This window comes from Telmatherina bonti (assembly GCF_933228915.1).
Source record: "Telmatherina bonti genome assembly, chromosome: 5".
Taxonomy (NCBI): domain Eukaryota; kingdom Metazoa; phylum Chordata; class Actinopteri; order Atheriniformes; family Telmatherinidae; genus Telmatherina; species Telmatherina bonti.
Window position 1 is genome coordinate 14,845,378 of NC_136623.1, and position 23,230 is coordinate 14,868,607.

The window sequence follows — 23,230 nt, forward strand, 5'->3', positions numbered from 1 at the left end:
TTTCATTAAATCTCTTGTTGGTTTATTTTGTTACACCAGCTGTTTACTATCTGGTTAAATGTAACAAATGTATTTTTTAATATAAGAACAAAGTAGTTATAACTACCCACAATACACTCATCTCCCTCTGGAGCTTAGTGATGAGTCACCGGTGCTCGAGGCAGGAGAAGCACACTGATCAAATAGCTCCTTCAGTGTAAAACACCAGAGGTAACAGCAAGGAAAACATTGCATCGGCCCACAGTATGGCAAAAGAATCCAGATGGAGAGTCACTCAGGCTTCTGACACGACATTTTTGGTTTTGTTTGTGTGTTTGTTTTAACTGTTCTATTTATTACAAGTGATTATTTGAAAAACCTGTTCAACGGGTCACAACATGCTGTGTACTCTGTCAAGCATATAATTGGGATTTAGCTTACTGTTTTCTTTTGAAGGTGGGAATTATATAACTACTCACAATAGAGCGCCACTCAGATATGCTTCCAGCAGTTGCAAGGACATCACAATATGCTGCACATCTGGGGTATCTAAAGTCTGTCCTGTGTGGCAAGTTTTCAGTGTTTCCTTACAAACAGTAAACAAATTAAATGGAACCAACAGCCTATGAAGTTCTGACTCATTCATTTGAGTCATATGTGTTGTGTGGATCACAGAAACATTGAAATCCTGCAGGATTGTGGCCCTTAAGCTGGACACCATTATGTATTGTTTGTATTTTGGAATATTTTTGTTGTTTGTCATGTTTGTGCAGCTGTGTAGAAAAGCGCTTCCCCTTTCAGAGCACATACAGTTACACTCTATGAATGATGATAGTTGTGCATATAAAGCAGTAGCACATTGTTTGTGGTTTTGTGTCACGATTATGACTGCACTAACACTGCATGTGTGTGCACGTATCAGTCAGACATATTTGGTTCATGTACAAGCTCCACAATTAAGATTTTTGTAGTGAAAAAAAATATTTATGCATGTTCAGAAAAGAATATATTGATGCGTTGATTTTTTTTTAGCTTACTTGTCATCGGCAGGCATTGAAAGCAGAAACTTTCCATAGCAACAGCACTTTAAAAGGTGACATGCCTTCATTGCTTCATGGCAGGTGCTGTGCTTATATAAATCATTTACCTCTGACAAAGCAGAAATTATTGTGTGCTTCCACCTAATGACTTGTTACTATGGCAACACTGCTTATAGAAGACATGTATTCTGTGGAGCACTATGCGCGAGTGTGTGGGCGTATACAGGTGTTAGTGCGTGCGTGTGTGGGCGCGGTTAGGTGTAAGTGCATGTGGGTGGCGCAAAGTTTTAAAGGGTACACTCTCACTTGGGGAAATGGTTTTTGGGAGAGGCAGCTGGGTAGCCGTAATTTTTGTTGACCGTTTTTCGTTTTTCGCTTTTCTCCTTTGTAATTTGCTTTAGCCTTTTGTGTATTTTCTTCAATATTATTCCGGTTTATTTTCTGTCAAGTCATCACAGCACGTTCTCTGTATATATAAAGCAACGCTGATCCCAATAAACCATCTTAACACGCAACTGGATCCAGCATATCTTTGGAAGGACGAATGTTGTAGTGTAGGACAAACAAGGACCCAAGTGCAGATTGGATGTGGATACTAGGACAGGTTTATTGTTCTCCTGGGCAGAATGGTAGGTGGCCAGGCAGGCAGGTTGGCGGGCAGGCAGGCTGGTTGACAGGCAGGCAGGCAGGTCGACGGGCAGGCAGGCAGGTTGGCGGGCAGGCAGGTTGACGGGCAGGCAGGCAAGACTCATGCACTGGTGACAGAACAGACAGTTGTGAAACAAGCAGTTTAACTTCTTAAGCAGAAATGCTGCAATGGCCGAGAGCTGTTACCACAGATGAAACAACAATCAGGCGATGACTGGTGAACTGAGCTGGCCTTTTATCTTGCTGCTGCTGATTACCCGATGAGAACCTGGTGTGGACTTGATTGCCAGGGAAACAGGCACACCCACTGCAGCACAGGTCAGAGCAGGAACCACAACAGTGAAGCGCGTCACCAATATTACAGGACCCAACACCTCTCAGCGGCTTTAGGAAAAGGAAGCCGCAACATTTGTCAACAAAAAGGCATCTATGAAAAGCTTCACGCTGCGCACCTGCCAAAGGAACGGGCCAGTGGTAGGAGAAAAGGAGCAGCTAATTGCGCAAAACGCAATTCATTCATCTAAATACAGGTAAGCCAAGCCTGTTTCATGATTTTGTGGATTACGCTGAAAGCAATCCTGCTGTTGATGCCGCCAAGCGTCTTATAAGGAATGAATGAATGAAGCGGACATTTTGCGCCAGAGGAAGCGCTACTTCCTTATGCCTGGCCGTGATTGAAACGGAATGGTGCGCAGCGCCGATGTTGTCTGGATATCAAGTTGTTGAATTGTGAAATCTGAATGTAAAAGGCATGAACCTCAAATATATCTCGGAACTTTGAATGTTGAGTAATGTGAAATGAAGTTTAATTAAAATGAGTCAAGCAAGCACGGGTTCAAACATGATGGAAAATGAAAGAGGGACAAGGGAAGTTAAACTCACCATAAAAGCTCTGGAAAACAAAATCGAACGACTCCAAAATGAGCGTAAAACTGCTACCAATAAAATCAAAGCATTAATACCACAAATTAAATCTCAGATGAAATTAAAGGAAAATGGTACAGACATTTCTCTGGGACTTGAAAACTTAAATGTACTGTGTGAAAAGGCCCACTCAGCACACAAGGAGCTGTTGCCATTACTTCCAGAGGAGGAAAAGGAAAAACAAAATGAATGGTTTTCCACCATTATGGAATATTCGGAGGCATTTACTGATGCAGTGAAAGACTGGCAAAAGGAGAATTTGCATAGAAATGCAGAACCACCACCACCACCAACTGCAAGCCCAGGCAGCGCTGACAAGCTGAAACCCTCTCATGAACCTGAAGCAGACATTCAAGTGGAACCTGAGGACAGTGTTTCAAATGTAGGGGGTAAAAGATCACATTACTCCTCCACAACCTCAAGATCCTCTGCACAATGGAAAGCGGAAGCAGAGCTGGCTGCATTAGAAGCAAAACAAAAACTGCTTGACGAAAAGCATGCACTTCAAGAGGAAGAAGAAAGACTATGAAAAAGAAAGGAGAAGTTTCAGTTGGACAGTGAAATTGCTGAAAAAATGGCAACTCTAAATTTGCTAAAAGCCAGAAGCAGTATCGTCAGTGGAAGTCACACATCAAGAGCTTCTGACGGGATGAACTCCTACCTGGAAAAGAAACAACATCCACAAAAGTCAAAACTTCTTAATGTGAAAGCATTAGAATTTATCCCATCGCTGTCCACAAAACCAAAGAGGAAAACCTGTGACGACGCACCTCCAACAGTAGAGCCATCTGTTCCTGCACTGACGCAGAATGGAAATGCATTTTGTGATGACAGCAATGGCATGTTTGATATAATGAGAAAGCAGAATGAAATAACATCACTTCTCATACTACAGCAATGCCTGTCTGCTCTTCCAAAAAGAGAAATCCCAGTATTTGATGGCGACCCTCTTAAGTTTTACTCTTTTATGAGAGCATTTGAATATGGAGTGGAATGTCATACAAATAACAACTATGATCGACTGTATTTTTTGGAACAATACACAAAAGGAAATGCAAAAGAGCTTGTGAGAAGTTGCCAATATATCGATGCACAAAGAGGATATTTCAAAGCAAAGGCGCTATTAAAGGAGCGTTACAGAAATGAGCAGAAGGTGGCATTGGCTTATATGGAAAGAGCATTGTCTCGGCCACAAATTAAACCAGAGGATGTGAAGGCTCTTTCGGAATACAGTCTCTTTCTCCGCAGCTGCTGTAATGCTATGGAGGACGTGCAATACCTACGTGATCTGGACACACCATCTAATATGCTGGACATTATAAAGAAATTGCCATACAGGATGAGAGAAAAATGGAGAAGTCATGCCTGCAACCTTCAGGAGAAATCAGACAGAAGAGCAAGGTTTATTGACATTACAGCCTTTGTTGAAAGGCAAGTGAAAATACTCACCGATCCAGTTTTTGGCAACATACACGATGCACCAACAATGCATAAAGGAGGAAGCAAACTCAAAGTCCAGCTCCACCCTGGAATTAAAGGGACAAGTTTTGCCACAACTGTAGACCCTGTGGAAAGGAAATGTCTGTCTGAGAATAAGAGCAAAGATACTCACCAAACAAGCAGGCACATATGCCCCTGCTGTGAAGAAGGACATTCACTTGAGAAGTGTGTGAAGTTGGAAAGAATGGCTCACAAAGACAAGATGAGATTCTTAAAGGACAACGGATTCTGTTATAGCTGTCTGTGTAAAGGACACGTCAGTAAGGAATGCCGTAGAAGGATCTCTTGTTTCAAATGTGGCCTGAAACACCCAGCTGTTTTACACAGGGACAATGTGAGTATGCTGATCAGACTGGGAGAAATGTCATGCAGTCTGTGGATAACACCCTGGTCTCGAGTGGTCTTACAGGGGCTGGAGAGCAGAACTGCAAACTTCCTATCGTGCCAGTCCAGGTCAAAGCAAAGAAGGGCAATAAAATTATCTGCACATATGCTTTCCTGGACCAAGGCAGCACAGCGGTATTCTGCACAGAGGACTTGTTGCATAAACTCCATCTCACTGGAAAAAGGACCAACATTCTCCTGAGAACCATGGGTCAGGAAAGAGTGGTGAACAGCAATGTGGTCCCTGAGTTAGAGGTATCAGCACTTAATTGTGACAACTTTATTGACTTGACGAGAGCCTACACACAGTAGTCAATGCCGGTATATCAGAGCAACATACCTACAGAAAAGGATGTGAGAATGTGGCCACACTTAAAACACCTCACCTTACCTCAGATTGATGCAGGAATTGATCTGCTCATAGGAACCAATATTCCTAAAGCCATGGAGCCATTGGAGGTGATCCACAGTGTGAATGATGGACCTTATGCCATAAGGACTGTACTGGGCTGGACAGTGAATGGACCACTGGCAGGAGGAGGCAGTGGGCAGGCCATTGACTGTGAGTCAGTGACAGTAAACAGAGTTTCCGTCATACATCTGGATGAGCTGTGGAAACAACAGTTCAAGAATGATTTTCCTGAAACTGCCATGGATGAGCAGCCAGGTCTGTCCAAAGAGGATCAAAGGTTCCTGGAATTAGTGAATACGTCTGTAAAGCATCTGGATGGTCACTATCAGATCGGTCTGCCTTTCAGAGAGCCAGAGGTCATTATGCCTAACAATAGGAAAGTGGTGGGACAGAGGTTGCACTACCTGAAAAGGAGGTTTCAGAAAGACTCACTGTTTCACTCAGAGTATACCACCTTCATGAACGACCTACTTGCGAGGGGCTATGCTGAGAGGGTGCCTGAGAAAGAGTTGAAATGTTGCAACGGCAAAGTCTGGTACATACCACACCATGGCGTCCATCATCCAACTAAAGGGAAGCTGAGAGTGGTGTTTGATTGTGGTGCCAGCTTTAAAGGGAAATCACTCAATGATCAGCTACTTCAAGGCCCTGATCTAACTAGCTCACTGATAGGAGTTGTTACTCGATTCAGAAAGGAGCCTGTCATTATCATGGCAGACATCGAGTCCATGTTCCATCAGGTGCGAGTCCCTGCAGAGGATGCTGACCACCTGAGGTTCCTGTGGTGGCCGCAGGGGGAGCTAGACCAAAAGCCAGTCGAGTTCAGGATGAAGGTACACCTATTTGGTGCAACCTCATCCCCTGCCTGTGCCAATTTCGCACTGAAGAAATGTGCCGAGGATTTTGGACACCTGTTTAAGGAGGAGACGGTTAATAAAATCCTGCATTGTTTCTATGTGGATGATTGCCTTGCATCTGTGTGTACTGAGGAGGAAGCAGTCACTTTGTACAGGGAACTTGTGGCTCTGTGTAAAAGGGGTGGATTTTGCCTTACGAAGTGGCTAAGCAACAGGCCAAAAGTTCTAGAGCATATTCCAGAAATGAACAGAGCTAAAGGAGTCATGAATTTGGATTTCGAGCAGCCATCCTTGCCTGTAGAGAGAGTGTTGGGTGTGGAATGGTGCATTCAATCTGACATGTTCAAATTCAAGATTGTGCTCCAGGAAAGGCCATTCACCCGCAGAGGGATTCTTTCAACACTGAGCTCTATTTACGATCCTTTGGGGATGTTGAGTCCTGTTGTACTGGTTGCTAAATTAATCTTAAGGGACCTGTGTAGAAAAGCACTTGGCTGGGACGAGCCTATACCTGAAGAAGTCTCCAAAAGGTGGACTGACTGGATACAAGGTCTTCATCTGTTGGACAACTTCAGGCTAAACAGATGCCTTAAACCTGTGGATTTTGGAGATGTAATAACAGCTCAATTACACCATTTTTGTGATGCCAGCCAAGATGGGTACGGTTCAGTAACCTATCTGCTGCTGCAAAACAAGCACCACCAGAGTCACATTGCCTTTATCATGGGGAAGTCATGTGTGGCTCCGATGAAAGCAGTTACCATCCCCAGAATGGAGCTTGTAGCAGCCACAATGGCCAGTCGCATGGACACTTTGTGGCGAAAGGAACTACACATCAACTTACAAGACTCTGTATTTTGGACAGACAGTGAATCAGTGTTAAAGTACATCAGGAACAAGACAACCAGGTTCAAAGTGTTTGTGGCAAACAGAGTGGCTGAGATTCTAAAATCTTCTCGTCAGGATCAGTGGAGATATGTGGACACAGGGTCAAACCCAGCAGATGCTGCCTCCCGTGGGGTTAAGGTGGAGAATTTCCTTAAGGATACAGCCTGGGTGTCAGCGCCTCACTTTTTAGGCCTGCCAGAGAGTGAGTGGCCTGCGAATCCTGAGGCAGGTGAGCAGATCTCGCTGAATGATCCTGAAGTAAAAAACATCATCTCAGTGAATGCTGTGAAGACTGAGGAAGATCCAACTACTCACCTGATCCATTACTTTTCCTCCTGGACTCGTTTGAGAAAGTCTGTGGCGTGGATGCTAAGGTATAAAAAATGGCTGTTGTACCGTTACAAGAAAAGAAAGGAGCTGCAAACAAGCTCCCGCCTCACCGTGGAAGATCTTGAAGAAGCTGAGCTTGCAATAATAAAGTTTTTCCAGAAGAGATGTTTCCCAGAGGAGATCGAGAGTCTGGAGAAAGGGGAGAATGTTAAGAGAAGCAGTCGTCTGTTTGCATTATGTCCAACATTTGAAGATGGCATCCTGCGAGTAGGAGGCAGACTCAGTAGATCATCGATGCCAGCAGAGTCAAAACACCCTGTCATTCTGGCTAAAGAGCTCCACATCTCCATCCTCCTGCTCCGCCACATTCACCAGGAAGTTGGGCATGGAGGGAGAAATCATATGCTTTCCAAGCTCTGCGAGAAGTATTGGATTACTGGAGCGAGTACCGCAATTAAAGGTGTTTTGTCGAGATGCACCATCTGCAGAAGACAAAACGTTTCCCCTGTTTGCCAGCAGATGGCAGATTTGCCAAAAGACAGAATACAACCAGACCAGCCACCATTCACCTGCGTGGGAGTGGATTACTTCAGCCTATTTGAGGTGAAAAGCAGGAGGAGTATCGTAAAACGGTATGGTGTACTGTTCACCTGCCTCGCATCAAGGGCTGTCCACATCGAAGTAGCATCATCGTTGGACACGGATTCCTTTATTAATGCTCTCAGGCGCTTCATTGCCAGGAGGGGACAGGTGAAGGAACTGCGTTCTGATAATGGCACGAACTTTATTGGAGCTGAAAGGGAGCTAAAGATGGCAATTGAACAATGGAATCAGATGCAGATTAATAACTTGCTGCTACGGAAGGGCATCAAGTGGACTTTCAACCCACCAACAGGATCCCATCATGGAGGAGCGTGGGAAAGGCTCATTCGATCCGTGAGGAAAGTGCTCAATTCGACTTTAAAAGTACAACATTTGGACGAGGAAGGTCTTCAAACTGTGCTGTGTGAAGTTGAAGCCATTGTGAACAGCAGGCCAATCACAAAAGCATCCACAGATCCAAATGACCTGGAGGCTTTAACACCTAATCACCTGCTGCTGCAAAATAACTTACCTTCATTACCACCAGGTATTCCAGCCAACCGATGTTTATGCTAAGAGGAGATGGAGACAAGTTCAGTATATGTCAGACCTTTTTTGGAAACGGTGGACTAAAGAATACTTGCCTCTGATGCAGGAGCGCCAGCGTTGGGCTGGAGTCAATCGGAATCTCATTCCTGGAGATGTTGTGATCATTGTGGACAGCACAGCTCCTCGAAACTCTTGGATTATGGGACGAGTGTTGGAGACTTTTCCTGATAAAAGGGGATTGGTCCGCCAGGTCCGGGTTAAAACCAAGACTAGCTGTTTGGACCGACCTATTACCAAGGTGTGTCTGTTGATGGAGGCAGATAGCGCATAAGGACCCACCTGGTCCTCTGGAAAATTAGTGACTTTGTTTTTGCTGTTTTTTGGACCGGCGTGACCATCTATTGACTGAAGTGACTTTGAGCCTATTGGTCAAAATGGTGACCAGAAGAAAGAAAATTGCTATGTTGTATTTTCATAGACTGTGATACTCTCATGCCATTTATATATGTGTGTATATATGTATGTATGTATGTATGTATGTATGTGTATGTGTATGTGTATATATATATGTATATGTATATATATATATATATATATATATATATATATATATATATATATATATATATATATATATATATATATATATGTATATATATATGTATATATATATATGTATGTATATATATGTGTATGTATATATGTATGTATGTATGTATGTGTGTGTATGTGTATGTATAAATATATATATATATATATATATTTGGATTGGTTATGTGATAACTATGTCTTCTAATTCCATGTTTGTTGAATTACTGTAGAAATCAATAATTAGGGGCTGGTGTATAGAAGACATGTATTCTGTGGAGCACTATGCGCGAGTGTGTGGGCGTATACAGGTGTTAGTGCGTGCGTGTGTGGGCGCGGTTAGGTGTAAGTGCATGTGGGTGGCGCAAAGTTTTAAAGGGTACACTCTCACTTGGGGAAATGGTTTTTGGGAGAGGCAGCTGGGTAGCCGTAATTTTTGTTGACCGTTTTTCGTTTTTCGCTTTTCTCCTTTGTAATTTGCTTTAGCCTTTTGTGTGTTTCAATATTATTCCGGTTTATTTTCTGTCAAGTCATCACAGCACGTTCTCTGTATATATAAAGCAACGCTGATCCCAATGAAAATAAACCATCTTAACACGCAACTGGATCCAGCATATCTTTGGAAGGACGAAGCGCGTCACCAATATTACAGGACCCAACACCTCTCAGCGGCTTTAGGAAAAGGAAGCCGCAACACTGCTTGTCAGACTGTCATCTGCAGGCTTAGTCAGAGCACCGGGGTGAACTGCAGGGCCGCAGTGGTCTGAAAAACAAATGCATTGCTACATTTCTCTGGTCGTCTGAGCGGTCATGCCACTGCTGGTAATAAACTCTGTCCAATCAATCACTTGGCTGTCGCCGTTGCTGCTGCTGCTCATTTCCTCTCATGGATTCCATTTTAAAGTTTGTCGCCTGCTGTTTTTGATAATGCTGTAGGCAGTCTCATCTGAGTTGGTGTTTTCACTGTTAGGCATGGCAACAGTGGGGAAGAAGAAAGGACAAGATAAAGTCAGGGTGTGTGTGTGCTTTGCTGGAGTGTCTTTAATGAATATTAATCATCAGAAATTATGATTCATACACCAAAGAATTATTGCGCATTTTCACTCTAAGTGGTGTACTTCTATACAAGGGGGGAGAAAACAAAGACGGCCATGTTTTGTGCAGCTAATGGCACTTACACATTTACTCGAGGGTTACCAGATGCTTTAACTTTTGTCAGATTTTATATCTGTTAAAAATCTTCTTTTTTAATCTGCAGTTCCTTGATCACTTGCTGACTGGAATTGAAGACATCTGTGGACATTATGGGCATCATCACTGGAAAGACAAGTATGGCTCTCGCATGAAAATATGAAACCAAGACAGAACGTAGTCTACACAGTTTTCATTGGAGGTTAAATATTTATCTTAGATCCAAGTGTTTTGAGGATAATGATAGTTCAAGCTCAACTGAAAAAAACAAGCAAATTTTCTACTTTGAGGAACTAAAAATGAAAATTGCTAATTTTCTGTCTTGCATAGCCTTAGAGACTAAACAAAGTGATGCTTTAATGTTTAATCGCTGCTAGCAGTGGCTAATTCCGTTCATTCAAGCTGTGCTGTTCTTTGTAATGTGAAGACTCCCCTTCATGTCTGTTTTTTTTCCCTTGTTCCTGTTTTCATTTATCTTCTTCCCTCCTCTCAGACTGAACCGCTTCAACAAGAAGTATGTGAAGAAGTGCCTGATAGCAGGCGAACGCTCCAAGGAGCCACAGCTCATCGCTTTCTACCATAAGCTGGAGATGAAACAGGCCATTGAGCTGGTGGAGAGCGGAGGGGGAGTCAATCTGCCTTCTGCTATTCCTTCCACAGTTTCAATGCAGTGAGTACTGAACGAGTCTCATGCTATTTAATATTTATGTGATGCATCTTTGATGGAGTTGTTCAATTCCACATCAGTCACAGGTTTTACCAGTTAGGGTCATATTTTACCTCTAACAATAAGACATAAAGCTACTTTTTGTGATGGGCTAAATGGAGCAGGATGTCGTTTACAGCTCTGTCTCTCTGCCACATTTCACCCAGCAAATAATGAGGAGTTTTAAGACTGTTAGTATGGTCAGTTATGCTCGTGTCATATAGTTGTTAAAAAAGACATCATGAGAGTAGAATTACATGCTAACAGTTCAAACCAAAGACATAACTTCAGTCTATGTGATAAAACAATGAACACAGTGAGAACAGAAATACCACAGCTTCACCTTGTCAGTGTTTATCACACGTGGTGAAACAGGAGTGCCATCTTGTGTGGAAAGCAGACTGTGTAACATCTTTAAATTGTACTGAAATGTGATCCCCTACTACTGTAGCTGCCCACCCACCACACATGCTGTTTTTCTTCAAAATGAACACATTTAATAACGTTTATTTTAAAGAGTCACTATGAAGGTGATAAATCATGATCTTAGATCTTGTTGTTTTTTTTTTTTTTAAGTATTATTATCTACCAATGGCCAAAGTTGTTTTATTTTTTTTATGTTGAGTAAAAATTGACGCCAACAGAGTTTAGGAGACCAGTTTTACAATGTTTGGATCAAAACATGATCCTGGGGGATAGTATGACAGGTTTGTAGGAAGGAAAGATGATCCATAGAATGTTATAAACAAACCCAGCTATATAAAATTCATTCAACTCTGCAGTCTTTGCTTTTGTCTTTTACAGAGATTAGCAGTATAATCTCAACACGTTTAAATTAAGTGTCTCTCTTTAAATAAAAGGTTAACTTGTTGACTTACTGGCCATCCTGGAAATAGCAACACCAGTTCAGCATTCATTTTAGATAGCTGTGGATCTTTTTACAAACGCAAAACGCAACATATTGTATTTGGATTTACCCACCGGTCCACGATGCCAAATCTCTCACTGCTTCTCCGGCTTAATTTATTAAGGAACATTCAGCCCAAGAAGCCTCCTGCTCCTGCAGGGAGAGTTCTGCCACGGCTGAGCAAAAGCCGAGAGGAGGAGATCAGGAAAATCCTCAGGACCAATCTTCAGAGGACACGACAGAGGGTAAACCTGCTGATAGTCAGAAAACAATATATCATTTATGTGATACCACATCAGGCTGCCATGTATCACCGGATGCTGCACGTTATTATTAACATTCACGTTACCTCCATCATATTGGTTTGTATTAATTTTTGAATCAGATCAAAGATAAATTTGATAAAAGAAATTTAAATGAGTAAAATCACTGGCTCCACGTTCAAATGAAAACATTTTCAGGACACAAAAAGACTTTTGTTGATGGTAATTTATGAGTATATGTTATTGCACAGTTCCAATCTCTTTAAGTCACATTTGATATCTCTTTATTTCCTAGCTTCGCTCCTACAACAGACACACTCTGGTGGCTGATCCTTATGAAGATGGATATACAGACTTGCTTCTGAAGAAGCAAAAGATGATTGAGATGGAGAAAAAGGTAGGCATCCCTTGTAAAATAAAGACTGCCTAAATCAGGAAGACTGTCTGGAATATTGATCCCAGCAGGATTGAATGAAGCATATCTTGTAAAAGAAGTTGGGGATCATTTAAAACTTTCAGGATACACTTACGGTATCACTCTTTCTGGATGATCTAAGAGCTGCGTTTAAGCAGACGGCCTCTGGTAAATCATGAAAAAGCCAAAGTGACACCTATCCGCTGCCAAGCAGATAAATGATTTAACCAAAACTATCATTTGTGTTGTAATAAAAGTCCACATTCAACCTCCCCGACTGAATTTCTCTCCACAAATAGGAGCTGATTTAACCCCACAGTTGAACAGTCGTACTACTGTTTTCCATTTCATCAGCCTGTAATTGCAAAATGAAATTTACTCTTGTTCATGGTAAATTGAATGTGCTGGAAGCCACTGTAGACTAACGGGGGGAGGGGGGTCATCTACCTACTCCACCGAAGCAGCATGTCAATTTAATGAAATTATTGAAGGCATTGATTAATGGTGACTCAGTGAGCACCGTCTGCCTGGAATCCAAGATCACTTCAATGAGGCTTTTTCTTATTAAGAGTTTGCACGTTATTAGGGTTTTTTTTTTTTTTTCTTTTATCTAAAAATAAAAAGTATCCTTTTTGGTTTTTTTTTATAGATAAAAGAGATGAATAACTACCTGACCTTGCCTGCTGCTCCTTCGGACTCCCCCACCATGCGTAGAGCCAGACTGGCCTCAGGTAAATACTTCCACCGTAGCTTCCAAAATGCTACTGCTTTGTACCACTTTAAACACAAGATTGCTCCCCATGTCACAAATGAGACCCAAAAGGATCAAACTGAATATTTTGTCTTGTTCACAAGCTAACATTTACAAACCAACAGAAACCCAAGATACACTGCTTCTTTTCACACCTTCAGCAGCAGATATTTCCTCACCAATGGAAATATGTTTGCATGTGAACCAGTGTGTGGTTTCATTTTAGGCAGAGATACTCATTTCAAACCTCATAAGCGGCTAACAGGAAACAAATGCTCTTCAGGTATGTAGTGAGTGTAGACAGGACCCTTCAGCAACTAACATGCATGCTTGTAAACTTCATTTATCGCTTCCTAATTCAGGAATTTTTCTATTAAAACTGGTGCGGTTCCTTCAGATGAGCCTGTTACCTGTGGGGAGCTTTAGTCAGGTTTTTCTTTGGAAGTGTAAACTCAAAGGTGGAGGAGTCCCAGCATGTAATGCACCATAAGCCATGGTGTCTTACATGAACTATTTACACTGGAATGTACATGCACACTGATAAAATGATGGTATGATGTTTGAATCTTTTTTAAAAGTTAAAGTAACTTTTTGTGGCGTCATCCTGCTGTAGATCCGCAGGCTTACAACATGGCACCGATGTCAGATGGGGTGCCGACCATCCAGGTGGACCTGGCGTCTCCACAGTCTCCCGACTCTGTAAACCTCATGGATGAGTTCAGACAGGCTGATCAGCAGGGGCAAAAGGAGGACGAAGCAGGCTTGATGATGAAGCCTCCTGCAGGCTCAAGTGGAACAAACAAGCATGGTGAAGAAAATGAAGCGAGAGATCAGCAGAAGCTAATGAGGTGTCTGAGTGACCCTGGTCCCAGTGCAGACGAGGATGAGGATGAACCCTTCCTGCCCTAAGATACGGACCACAGACAGAGGTCAAGCTGCGCACCTTGGCTTCACTGGTTACATGACCTCTTTGGTTCGATACACCAAACAAGCCAAAACAGCAAATGCTGTGAGAACTGGGGATGAAACAGAAAAAGGAAGAGCGTAAAAGACAGAGCCATCACTTAGTTATTCGCTTGTTTCTTGTTTCTTTCGACAGGAGTTGGACAGCAGCTGCTGGGGCTGCTATCTGAGAAATGGGGGAGATTATGTCTGAGACATTCAGAAAAGAACTATGCATTACCAAAGGTTTGGACTGTTTTAGTGTCACACAATTTTATCTTTCATTTAGTGTCGATTGTTTTTTTTCTCAATGTTGTTAAGTTTAAATTTGACCAAAATATTAATGTTGGGAACGCTAGTCCTAAATGTGACCACCAAAAACCAAAAGTTTTCGCTCTCAGTCATAGAACTCCAGTTTGTGTTTCTTCTTGTTAAAGTTGCTCCATACAAAAACATTTAGATGTAGCTGTTAGAATATATTTGGCCTTATTTCATGTCAAACCTTTTCACTTGGTGCTTTTTTTTCTCCATCTTTTTTTATATCAACATAATTTAATCAATTTTCCAGAGTAAGTGGATTCTTGGACTCAGTGTCTAAATACATTGAATGTATTTAGACACTGAGTCCAGGAATTGCCTGGCCTTGTTGCATAGCTGTGTGGAGGAGTTTTATTGACTTTAGAAATCCATCCTACCACTCAGTTTATTCAGGGTATTCATTGAGTTTTAAACTATAAGCAGACCCAAATTAAAAAGCTTTGTTGCACATGTTTTGGTTTGCCATAATCCATTCTTCCTCATTACTTTTCTTTGTAGAGGTTTTAGGTTTTACCTCAGTTTGGAGCACCCTTTAAAACAGATTCAAGGGTGGAGTTGTGGCCGTCACCGCACACTTTATCCCACCTCATATTTAAAATGTGTCTTTAGCTTGTCCAAAAATGTTGTAAACCCTCTTGAAATCTAAGACAGCAGGCATGTCATGGCAAAAAAAAAATGTAATTCTATGCAGTACAGACGTGTAAAATATATATAATCTTCTATTTATGAATGCCCTTTAAAAGTCCATTTATCTCTAATCATCACTAAAATCAAATATGGGCATTAAGAGTCATTCAAAACTATTTACCAGAATTTTGCTAATTCTTCTTGTCTTCTGTTGTGGACATGTGATCTCTGCTGTGGGTGATTTATGTTTAAAACACATCAAAACAGGAAATATTCCTAAACTTAATTCCAATAAAACAACTCTCATCTGATTGCTGTAAAAAGTGGCAAAAAGATGAAGAGAAAAGTATCCTTAAAATTATGTATAAATTGCGATTCTTTTATATGTTCAACACATGAACATCAGCTAAAATTTCATTGTTGTAACAACCCTGCTGTATATACTTGTTCAGCATATATGATAATTAGTGTGAAGTATATGTCTTTTTTTACACTGCTTCTCAGTATATTGGTATCTGACACTGTAAATTAACTTCATTAATGTTATGATTTATACTCAGTTGAAGAGCTTGATGAAAGAAGGACACCTTGTGCCTCAGTTAAAATTCATTTTTAAATTGGATTTCACACCCACATGTATGTTTTCACTTGATTCAGTGCCCTCACAGTGGAGGGTGAACTTCAGCTTTGTAACCCAGTCTGACTGAAGTAGCTCAAGTGAGTCATTGTTCCTGTTTTCTGGCTGTTAGTGACAACTGATTTTTTTCCTGCTCCTCTTTCATCCAGCAAGCTCACATTACAGCTTCAGTTAAAGAGCAGAGAAAGCCAGCAGGCTTGTTCAATGCTTCGCAGTCCTCTTTTTAAGGATCTGTAACTGGTTTGCTGTGGTTTTTATGGAAAGGGCTGCAGGGCATTTTGTTTGATTACACATGAACTAATGTAAATATGTAAAACAGTGGAATCTCAAAGTGCTTGTGTGTGTCCAGAGGGTTTGCTTCTACTTTTTCTTTTTTTTTCTCTCTTTTTTCCATGCCATGACAGCATACATGCTCTCCAGTTTCTGAGCTGGTAAATGCAGCTAAGAGCTCGGATGATTAAACCTTACACATCTGAGCGAAATCATTTACTTTCAGAACAAGCAGGCATAGTGCAGACGATCAGACAGGAGAGGTGTACTGACTGTGTTGTTTAGGACAGTTTAGAGTCAAAAGGGTTGTTTCAAACCTTGGCTCAGGGGATTTTCTCTAAAGCTTGAGGCTCCTTGAGATGAAAAATAAAAAGAAGCATTGAATGAATGAGTGTAAAATGGGGAACAGTAAGCTGTGCTGCAGGGACTTGTTCTTTGTTGTCTTTTCAGATTCTCTATGATCTGGACAGGTCTGATAAGTGTTGTTTACGAGAGATGCGGGAAATGATGCTTTTTTCTTTTTTTTTTTAAACTCTTCCTGCTTGTGATTGCGTAACTGTGTTTAAGAAATGATAATCTGCCAGGGAATGTCCATACTACATGATTGTTTGGGGATGGGGATCAAATGAAGGGAATTAATATATGTATATATATATATATATTTATATTTCAAAGATCTTTCCAAAAGATTACATTTTCCTGTTTACTTAACATGTTCCAAAGACTTTAGTTTTTAAAAGATAAAAGTCAACACTATTTTCATAGTTTTCTTTTTCATACCAAATGCATTTTTTTGGGGCAAACATTGTCACACTGCGTAATGTTTGGTGCAGAAAACCTATCTGAAGCCATAGAGCCTATCGAAGAACTGATTTTATTGTATTCATATGTAATGTAACTGTAACGTTATGTATGGATCAGCATCGTCTTTGATTTGTTCAAATCAAACAAAACCCTTTAAACCGCCTTATTTGTCCTCATGAGAATGCTTTATATCAGTGGAAACACTAAAAGTTTTCCATCCAAAATCTTTTCAATGGTTGTTGATCTTTGCTGGAAGATGACACCAACACTGTGGCCTCGCCTGCATTCACCAGCCTTCTTTTTTCTTTTTTTTTTTTACATGCTCAAGTCATTGTTGATTATTTTAGCTATTTTTTTTATGCTATATCACAGTTCTTTGCTTGTATGGTCATGTATTGTATCTGGAAGTGTGCATTGTGTCACTCTGAGCAGAAGTGTCATTGTGGGTTTTTATATTCCATTATATATTCACTTGACTGGTGGAGTTCAGCCTTTGATTCTTTGAGTGGATACAAAAATCGGGTATTGCCGTTAAACAAAGTTAACTGAATCCATCAATAACAACCAGATCCACTGTGTAAATTGAGGTTAAGTGTATTGTGGTGACTTTATCCAGTCAAAATATCTATTAAAGCAAAACAAATAATACTATTAACATGCAGTGCTCACAATGAGACACACACTAACATGCCATTAACATAACAGGCCTCGCAGTGTCATTCCTTCCCTGTGTGTTGACTTCGTCTCCCTAGTTCACCTCCTCTTCCCTCCTTTTGCCTGATCCAGCTCCTGTTGCATACCACTCTCTTACTAACACTGAGCACTTTAATTTAGCTATACCTTAACTCAAATCTAATGTTAGAGAGAGCAATAAAACGCTTTAATTGTAGTCTACACATCATTCATCAGGTGACACAACATGGGGAAAAGGAATGTGCTTTATGATGGACGTTATTACCAGGAAGGCTTTTGTACAAAGAAGCTGGGAATTAAAATCTTAGTGAATGTCATGATTTTGTGACAGACTAAATAACCCCCCCCCCCCTTTTTTTTTTTTTTTTAGATTTTTTTTATTTGTTTCCTTTAATTTAATGTGTTGTTTGAATGTGTGTCAAGCAATTCATTCATTCTTTTTGGTTTAATTTTCACACACATGGGAATACTGTATATAAGAAAAGAAATTTAAATGTATTAGAAATTTAATATGTGATGTAGAAATCAGAATCTGAATAATATAAAATCTGCACTTTGTTGAGTCATTTTCCGCTCTCAGCATGCCACTGCAAATGACGTATGTTCAGAAATATACATTAAAATTTTACTTCAAAACACTCATATCCATGCGTCGTTATTCAAGATTTGCTTTGCATGACATAAAAGTGCAGAAAAAGGGAAGCTGCATTCAGTTTTATACACTCACAGAAAGCAAAGGAAACATGATTTGCCTTAAACATTAATGGTATTTAACATTACAGAGAATTCATGTATATAAAATGTGACTTCAAGTTCTAATTTAGATAAAAGTGTGTATTCAGACCCTTCATAATGTGCTTGGTTAAACACATTTAGCAGGAATAATACTAGAGGAGACAATGTTTGATGCTTGAAAGCAAATAATCGGGCGTCTTGTGTCAACAACAACTCAAACATTCAGAAACACTCTTTGCATTTCATAATGGGACCCTTTAGAAAGTCTTACATTCAGTACATCATCCAGACTTGCTGGGTAAAGTTACACAGTTATCCATTCGCCTCCCCTCTCTAGCTCCTCCTGACTTTTAAAGTATCAATGTGTAAAAATGATTCACTTCTAGTGCTAAAAAATGGTCATAGATGATGCCAAGCACAGTAGTAAACTGATGGTGGTCATCATTAAAATCTTTCTAAACATAAATATGTATTCATTTATAGCAATGACTACACTACAGATGAATCATGGGTATTATCTGTGCTTGAAGGGATTACTTATCCCAAACACTTCTCTAGCACCAGTTCTGAAATTTTAAAGTTCTGTGTTGTCACTTTATTCAGAGATTTATTCGTCTCTTCAGAAATTAATATGCATAACATCTATGAAGTTTCTGTAAAGTTCATTTTGTTAAATGTGTAAAGTAACAGACCAAAGTGGAACCAAGGTACCTTTTTGAATCTGCAACATCAATTTCCTTACTGTTACTTTTAAGACTTCAAATGCAAATCACAGTCTCTAAGTGTGATCTTAGCCATATGGGCGTACAGGAATATGTATTAGAATATAGTGAGAAAAAAAATGCAAAGCCAAATCAACTAAAATAATTGTATTCAAGTAAAAAATCTTTAAAATCATGGCATTTATCAGTCATGTAGTGCAAACTGAATTAAAGTTGCAGTGACATTTCTAGCCACAAGGTGTCGCTGTATAGGATAATTAAAACAAAATTGGCAAACAAAGATCAACTTGTAAAATAGGCTTTATACTTTGTTGTGAGGAATAAACTCAGAATGAACTTTGTCTTGTTAAAATGTTATGACATTGTTGAGCTTACATGCGCAAGAGAGACTGAGAAATATCCAGGGAGAAAAATGTTGCCACTTGGACTAATGTTGTTTATTCCAGCTTTCCGCTCCAGTTAAATGCAAAACAACAGTGACCCTGTGGGCTCCCTATAATGAACACTTTTGGCTGACAAACATTTTTTTGTATAATAGTTTTGGAATGGATATACTCGGTTTATCCACTCATTTCTATGATTGGCATTTATTGCATTCTATCATTTTCCAGCAGGGCAGCCGGGTGGCCAAGTTTATTTAACATCTGAGAAATGTAATCCGAGTCTCAAATTACAAGATTCATTGTCAGCTAAGAAAAAGCCATTGTCTTATTTAAATTAGTTGGCATTTAGTGGATACCCATCCAGAAGAATTAGCAGTAAGAAAACATTAAGATAAGGGTAAGTTCTAGACAAACAATGCTTGTGCTGTCCATGAATCGATCATCTCACTGCAGCTGGCATTTAGAGAGCTATGCTACTCAAGAGCTGCAGAACATTAACCAAACTTTGTGTATCCAAGGAGTGTTTTACTCTGAGGCAATCACTTTTTATGTATGTATTTCAGCTCCAGCTTTGATTAAATGGTACATGTTGTGGAAAGACAACTGGCTGTTTCCAAGCTTTGTCAGCCACAGCAGTTAAACTACCCATTTAGATGTATAAGGCAGGGGATCCGAAAATAATCTGTTGCATAAATCTGCTTCAGCAAAAAGGCTGTGAATGCCAGAGTTTTATATTGCCTCTTTTTTATAACCTTATTACTCATCCAAATGAACTTTCAGCCGCAATGTTGTGGCTGAGAACCGCTGCTTCAAAGAACTACTGTGCATATGAAGGCTGGACACTGAAAACAAAGCCTATATGACTAACAAACTTTCTACATTGTCAGTTTGGACTCTTGTTGACTTCTTATATCACTTAGCAATGAAAGATGCTTCTTTTGTTGATTATTGATGGGCGATGTTTGTTTTCTACATCTTCATATTGGTGAAGTTAAAGCAATTAAAGAGCCATGAGTTGTATTAAATCCCAACATGATCATGAATGCATGAAAACTAGCCTTACTCCGACTATTCTAGCCTTGCTAACCTAGCAGAATGAATTTCTCTTTATTGGTATCATGTGTAATGACAGTGTAGTTTGTATTTGCTTTAAGATTCATTAATAAAAGGCTGCTTTGGTTTATTCTTTGGAATAAAAATAGTATATGATCTTTTCTAATTCTGTCTTTCGTCAAGGCCATCAGTTGCTTGATTGCTCGAAATACCTCGGTATTGTCTGTACCATGCTGCTTGGTACATCAAGGCAATGTTCAGCGTTTTACTTTGCTCAGTCTGTGGTCTATAGGAGCCACCTGCTTTTAAACTGAAGGACAACTGCTCCATCTTTAAAGCTGAAGCCACTCCATGATTGAATTAAATAACACACACACACACAAAGCCCTGTTCAGTAATGATGCTTGAACCTCCATCATTCTGGTTGTTGGATCAAGCTATAGAGCTGTACTTTGCAGTGCAAACTGACCTCAACTCTAAACTGTAGGGAATTAATAACCTGGCTTTCCCAACCCACTTTAAGATCAGGTCAGAGTGTGTTGCATTTCATCTGCAGCTGCAAGCTAAATGTGCATTAAAGAATGTTCCCTTGTTTCTCAGGTAGTTTATTCTGAGGATTAAATGCTCACTTACAGTTGCAATGAAACACCATATAGTTAACAGCCCTTTCATTGTTGTAAATTTACACATAGCTCTTTCAATGGATTGATGTGAGTCCATATTTATTTCTATTTTGTTTTAGTTCAATCACTGTGTCTGATTCACTGTGAAATGGGTTTCTGCCATGGCAGAGAAGCTTAAATTAGTCCTGTTTGCATGAGGGCTCTTCTGCTTATTTCCTCCTGATTGCTCTTTACTGTTTAGAGTGGCTGCCCTTTACATATAATTATAATGTTTGTTTTGAACACTGTTGTAGTCTGAACACAGTCACCAATTATTTCTCTGAAGAATTTTGTTCTTATTTCCCAACTTCACTTTTATATAATGAGAGTGCTCTGTTTTTAATATGTTTTTTTTTTTCTTTTTCTGAGGGATCAATTTGAACCCAAACTTGTGCAATTACAAGTTTTGATTCAGCACCACTCACGCTTTCTCAATCTGCATGAAACCCACATATGCGCCAGCAGGTGGCGCTATGTAACCATGCTGTTACCAAGCTGCCTAACAAGCTCTGTCTTCAAACACCAACCTCATACCTCTTTATTTGTAATTTCACAGTAGAAACAGTTTGTACACTGAAAGCATTCTGGCATGTTTAATCAGTCTGTGTATGTGTGTGTGTGTGTGTGTGTGTGTGTGTGTGTGTGTGTGTGTGTGTGGGAGGGTTTGTGCTTGTCTGTGGCCTCATTCCATCAGCTTAATGGTGTGTTTGTTATTGCCTTCCCTCTCATTTACATGGCCCATATACCTTATCCACTGTATGGCTAATTGTTGTGTTTAGGCCATAAAAACTTTGAACGGCCTCCTCACAAGTGAATATTCTGATTTCCAGCCTCGACAGCTGCGCTTTGAAAATGTTTGGTTGCACAACAAGAAGTGTTTTGATTATGAATCTGGTAGAAAAGGGTCACTGCAGGGCTGCGTGCGCGCAGCGGTTTGGTGTTTGTTTTGTCTATAAAAGGAACAGACAAATATAGCTGCAGCGAGGCAATAAAGCAGAGCTTATTGTTGTGCTGATGGCCGGCAATTTGCACTGATGGCTGATCTGAGCCGTGGTTCATTTCTGTTGGAGGAGGGAGGCAACGTGATAGTCGAGGTCCCCATCTTTGTAGAGGAATAATGCAACGTGGCAACGTTTGTCACCCTGAAAAGTAGATTTTCCTTTAAGCTCTAATGATATTTTATCCTGCTGATTTACAATTATTGTTAAAAATGTCCCCTTTTTTTTTTTGCATTTCTCTAATAAATGTTTCTACACAACAGCATGTTACTTGTCAAATTTAGATTTTGCTCACGGGCTCTTGGGGCCCTGGGGCCTGCGCTCTGTCTGCCCTAGGTGGCCGGTGCCCGGCGGGATCGGCCCTTGCCGGCCTTGGCCTGCTGGGGCCTGTTCCCCCTGACTGCGGGGGACTCTGGTTGGGCACCTCCTTCGCCACCTCCTGGGCAGATGCATGGCTGGCTCTGGAGTGGGGGGGTTGGGATCTGTACCTGGGGGTGACTGTCGGTTACCCGGGTCTCTGGGTTCTCCTGGCCTTCCTCTAGCTGTAGGCGGGCGGGGTCACATTGGCATGATCACTCTTCTCTAAACACGTTCCACTCTGAATGTTCTGCATGAATGTTCTGCATGTGTCACAGTCACTGAGTCATCCAGCAAGTTTATTCACTAACAGCAGGTACCTCTCTTTCTGTCTTTTTGACTTAACTTGCTAGTTTCTGGTCCTCATGATTGACAGGTCCTCAACAGTTTTGTTCTCCACGAATCTAGAGTTGGCTTGTGTGGGTGTATATATTTATGTGTGTGGGTGGGTATGTGTGTGTACTTATGTGTATGTGTATGTATGTATGTGTATGGATATGTATATATGTATGCATATGTGTGAGTGTATGTGTATGTATGTGTATGTGTGTGTATGTGTATGTGTATATGTATGTGTATGTATGTGAGTATGTATATGTGTATATATGTATATATATATATATATATATATATATGTGTGTGTATGTATGTGTATATGTATGTATGTATATCTATCTTTATGTATGCATGTATGTGTACATGTGTGTGTATGCATGTGTATGTATGTGTATATGTATGTATGTATGTATATATGTATATATATAATGTATGTGCGAGTGTATATACATATATATGTAGGTGGGTATGTATGTGCATATACATGTATGCATTGATTTCTTTCTTTTGTTTTTTTTTTGTTTTTTTATGTTCTCTTTTCTGTTCTCTTTCTGCCCCTTTCCTGTCCTTTCCGGTCGGGTCCAGCAGCATAAACTCTGTAATACAAGCTATTATCCAAAACAAATTGAAAAATAAAATAAGAATCAAGAAATACAAGGGGATCATTACATCTACAAAAGTTCCCCTTGGCAAAATAAATTTGCTCAGCAGAACACAGCATCCAGAACATCAGTCTGCTTGCTTAAATGCTGGACAAGACAAAAAAAAAAAAAAAAAAA

General features: G+C 40.3%; 1 protein-coding gene across 1 annotated transcript in view; it reads left to right on the plus strand.

The window, feature by feature from the left end:
* The window catches only part of slc9a1a (solute carrier family 9 member A1a), a gene marked incomplete at both ends in the record, with an annotated part of 30,086 nt that extends 16,263 nt beyond the window's left edge, over nucleotides 1-13,823 (plus strand). The window contains 6 exons of the mRNA XM_079241424.1: nucleotides 9,940-10,010; nucleotides 10,366-10,542; nucleotides 11,610-11,730; nucleotides 12,044-12,145; nucleotides 12,813-12,894; nucleotides 13,528-13,823. Of these exons, the coding sequence (XP_079097550.1) occupies nucleotides 9,940-10,010; nucleotides 10,366-10,542; nucleotides 11,610-11,730; nucleotides 12,044-12,145; nucleotides 12,813-12,894; nucleotides 13,528-13,823 (849 nt within the window). The remainder of the gene's footprint in view (nucleotides 1-9,939; nucleotides 10,011-10,365; nucleotides 10,543-11,609; nucleotides 11,731-12,043; nucleotides 12,146-12,812; nucleotides 12,895-13,527) is intronic.
* Nucleotides 13,824-23,230: the final 9,407 nt, after the last annotated feature.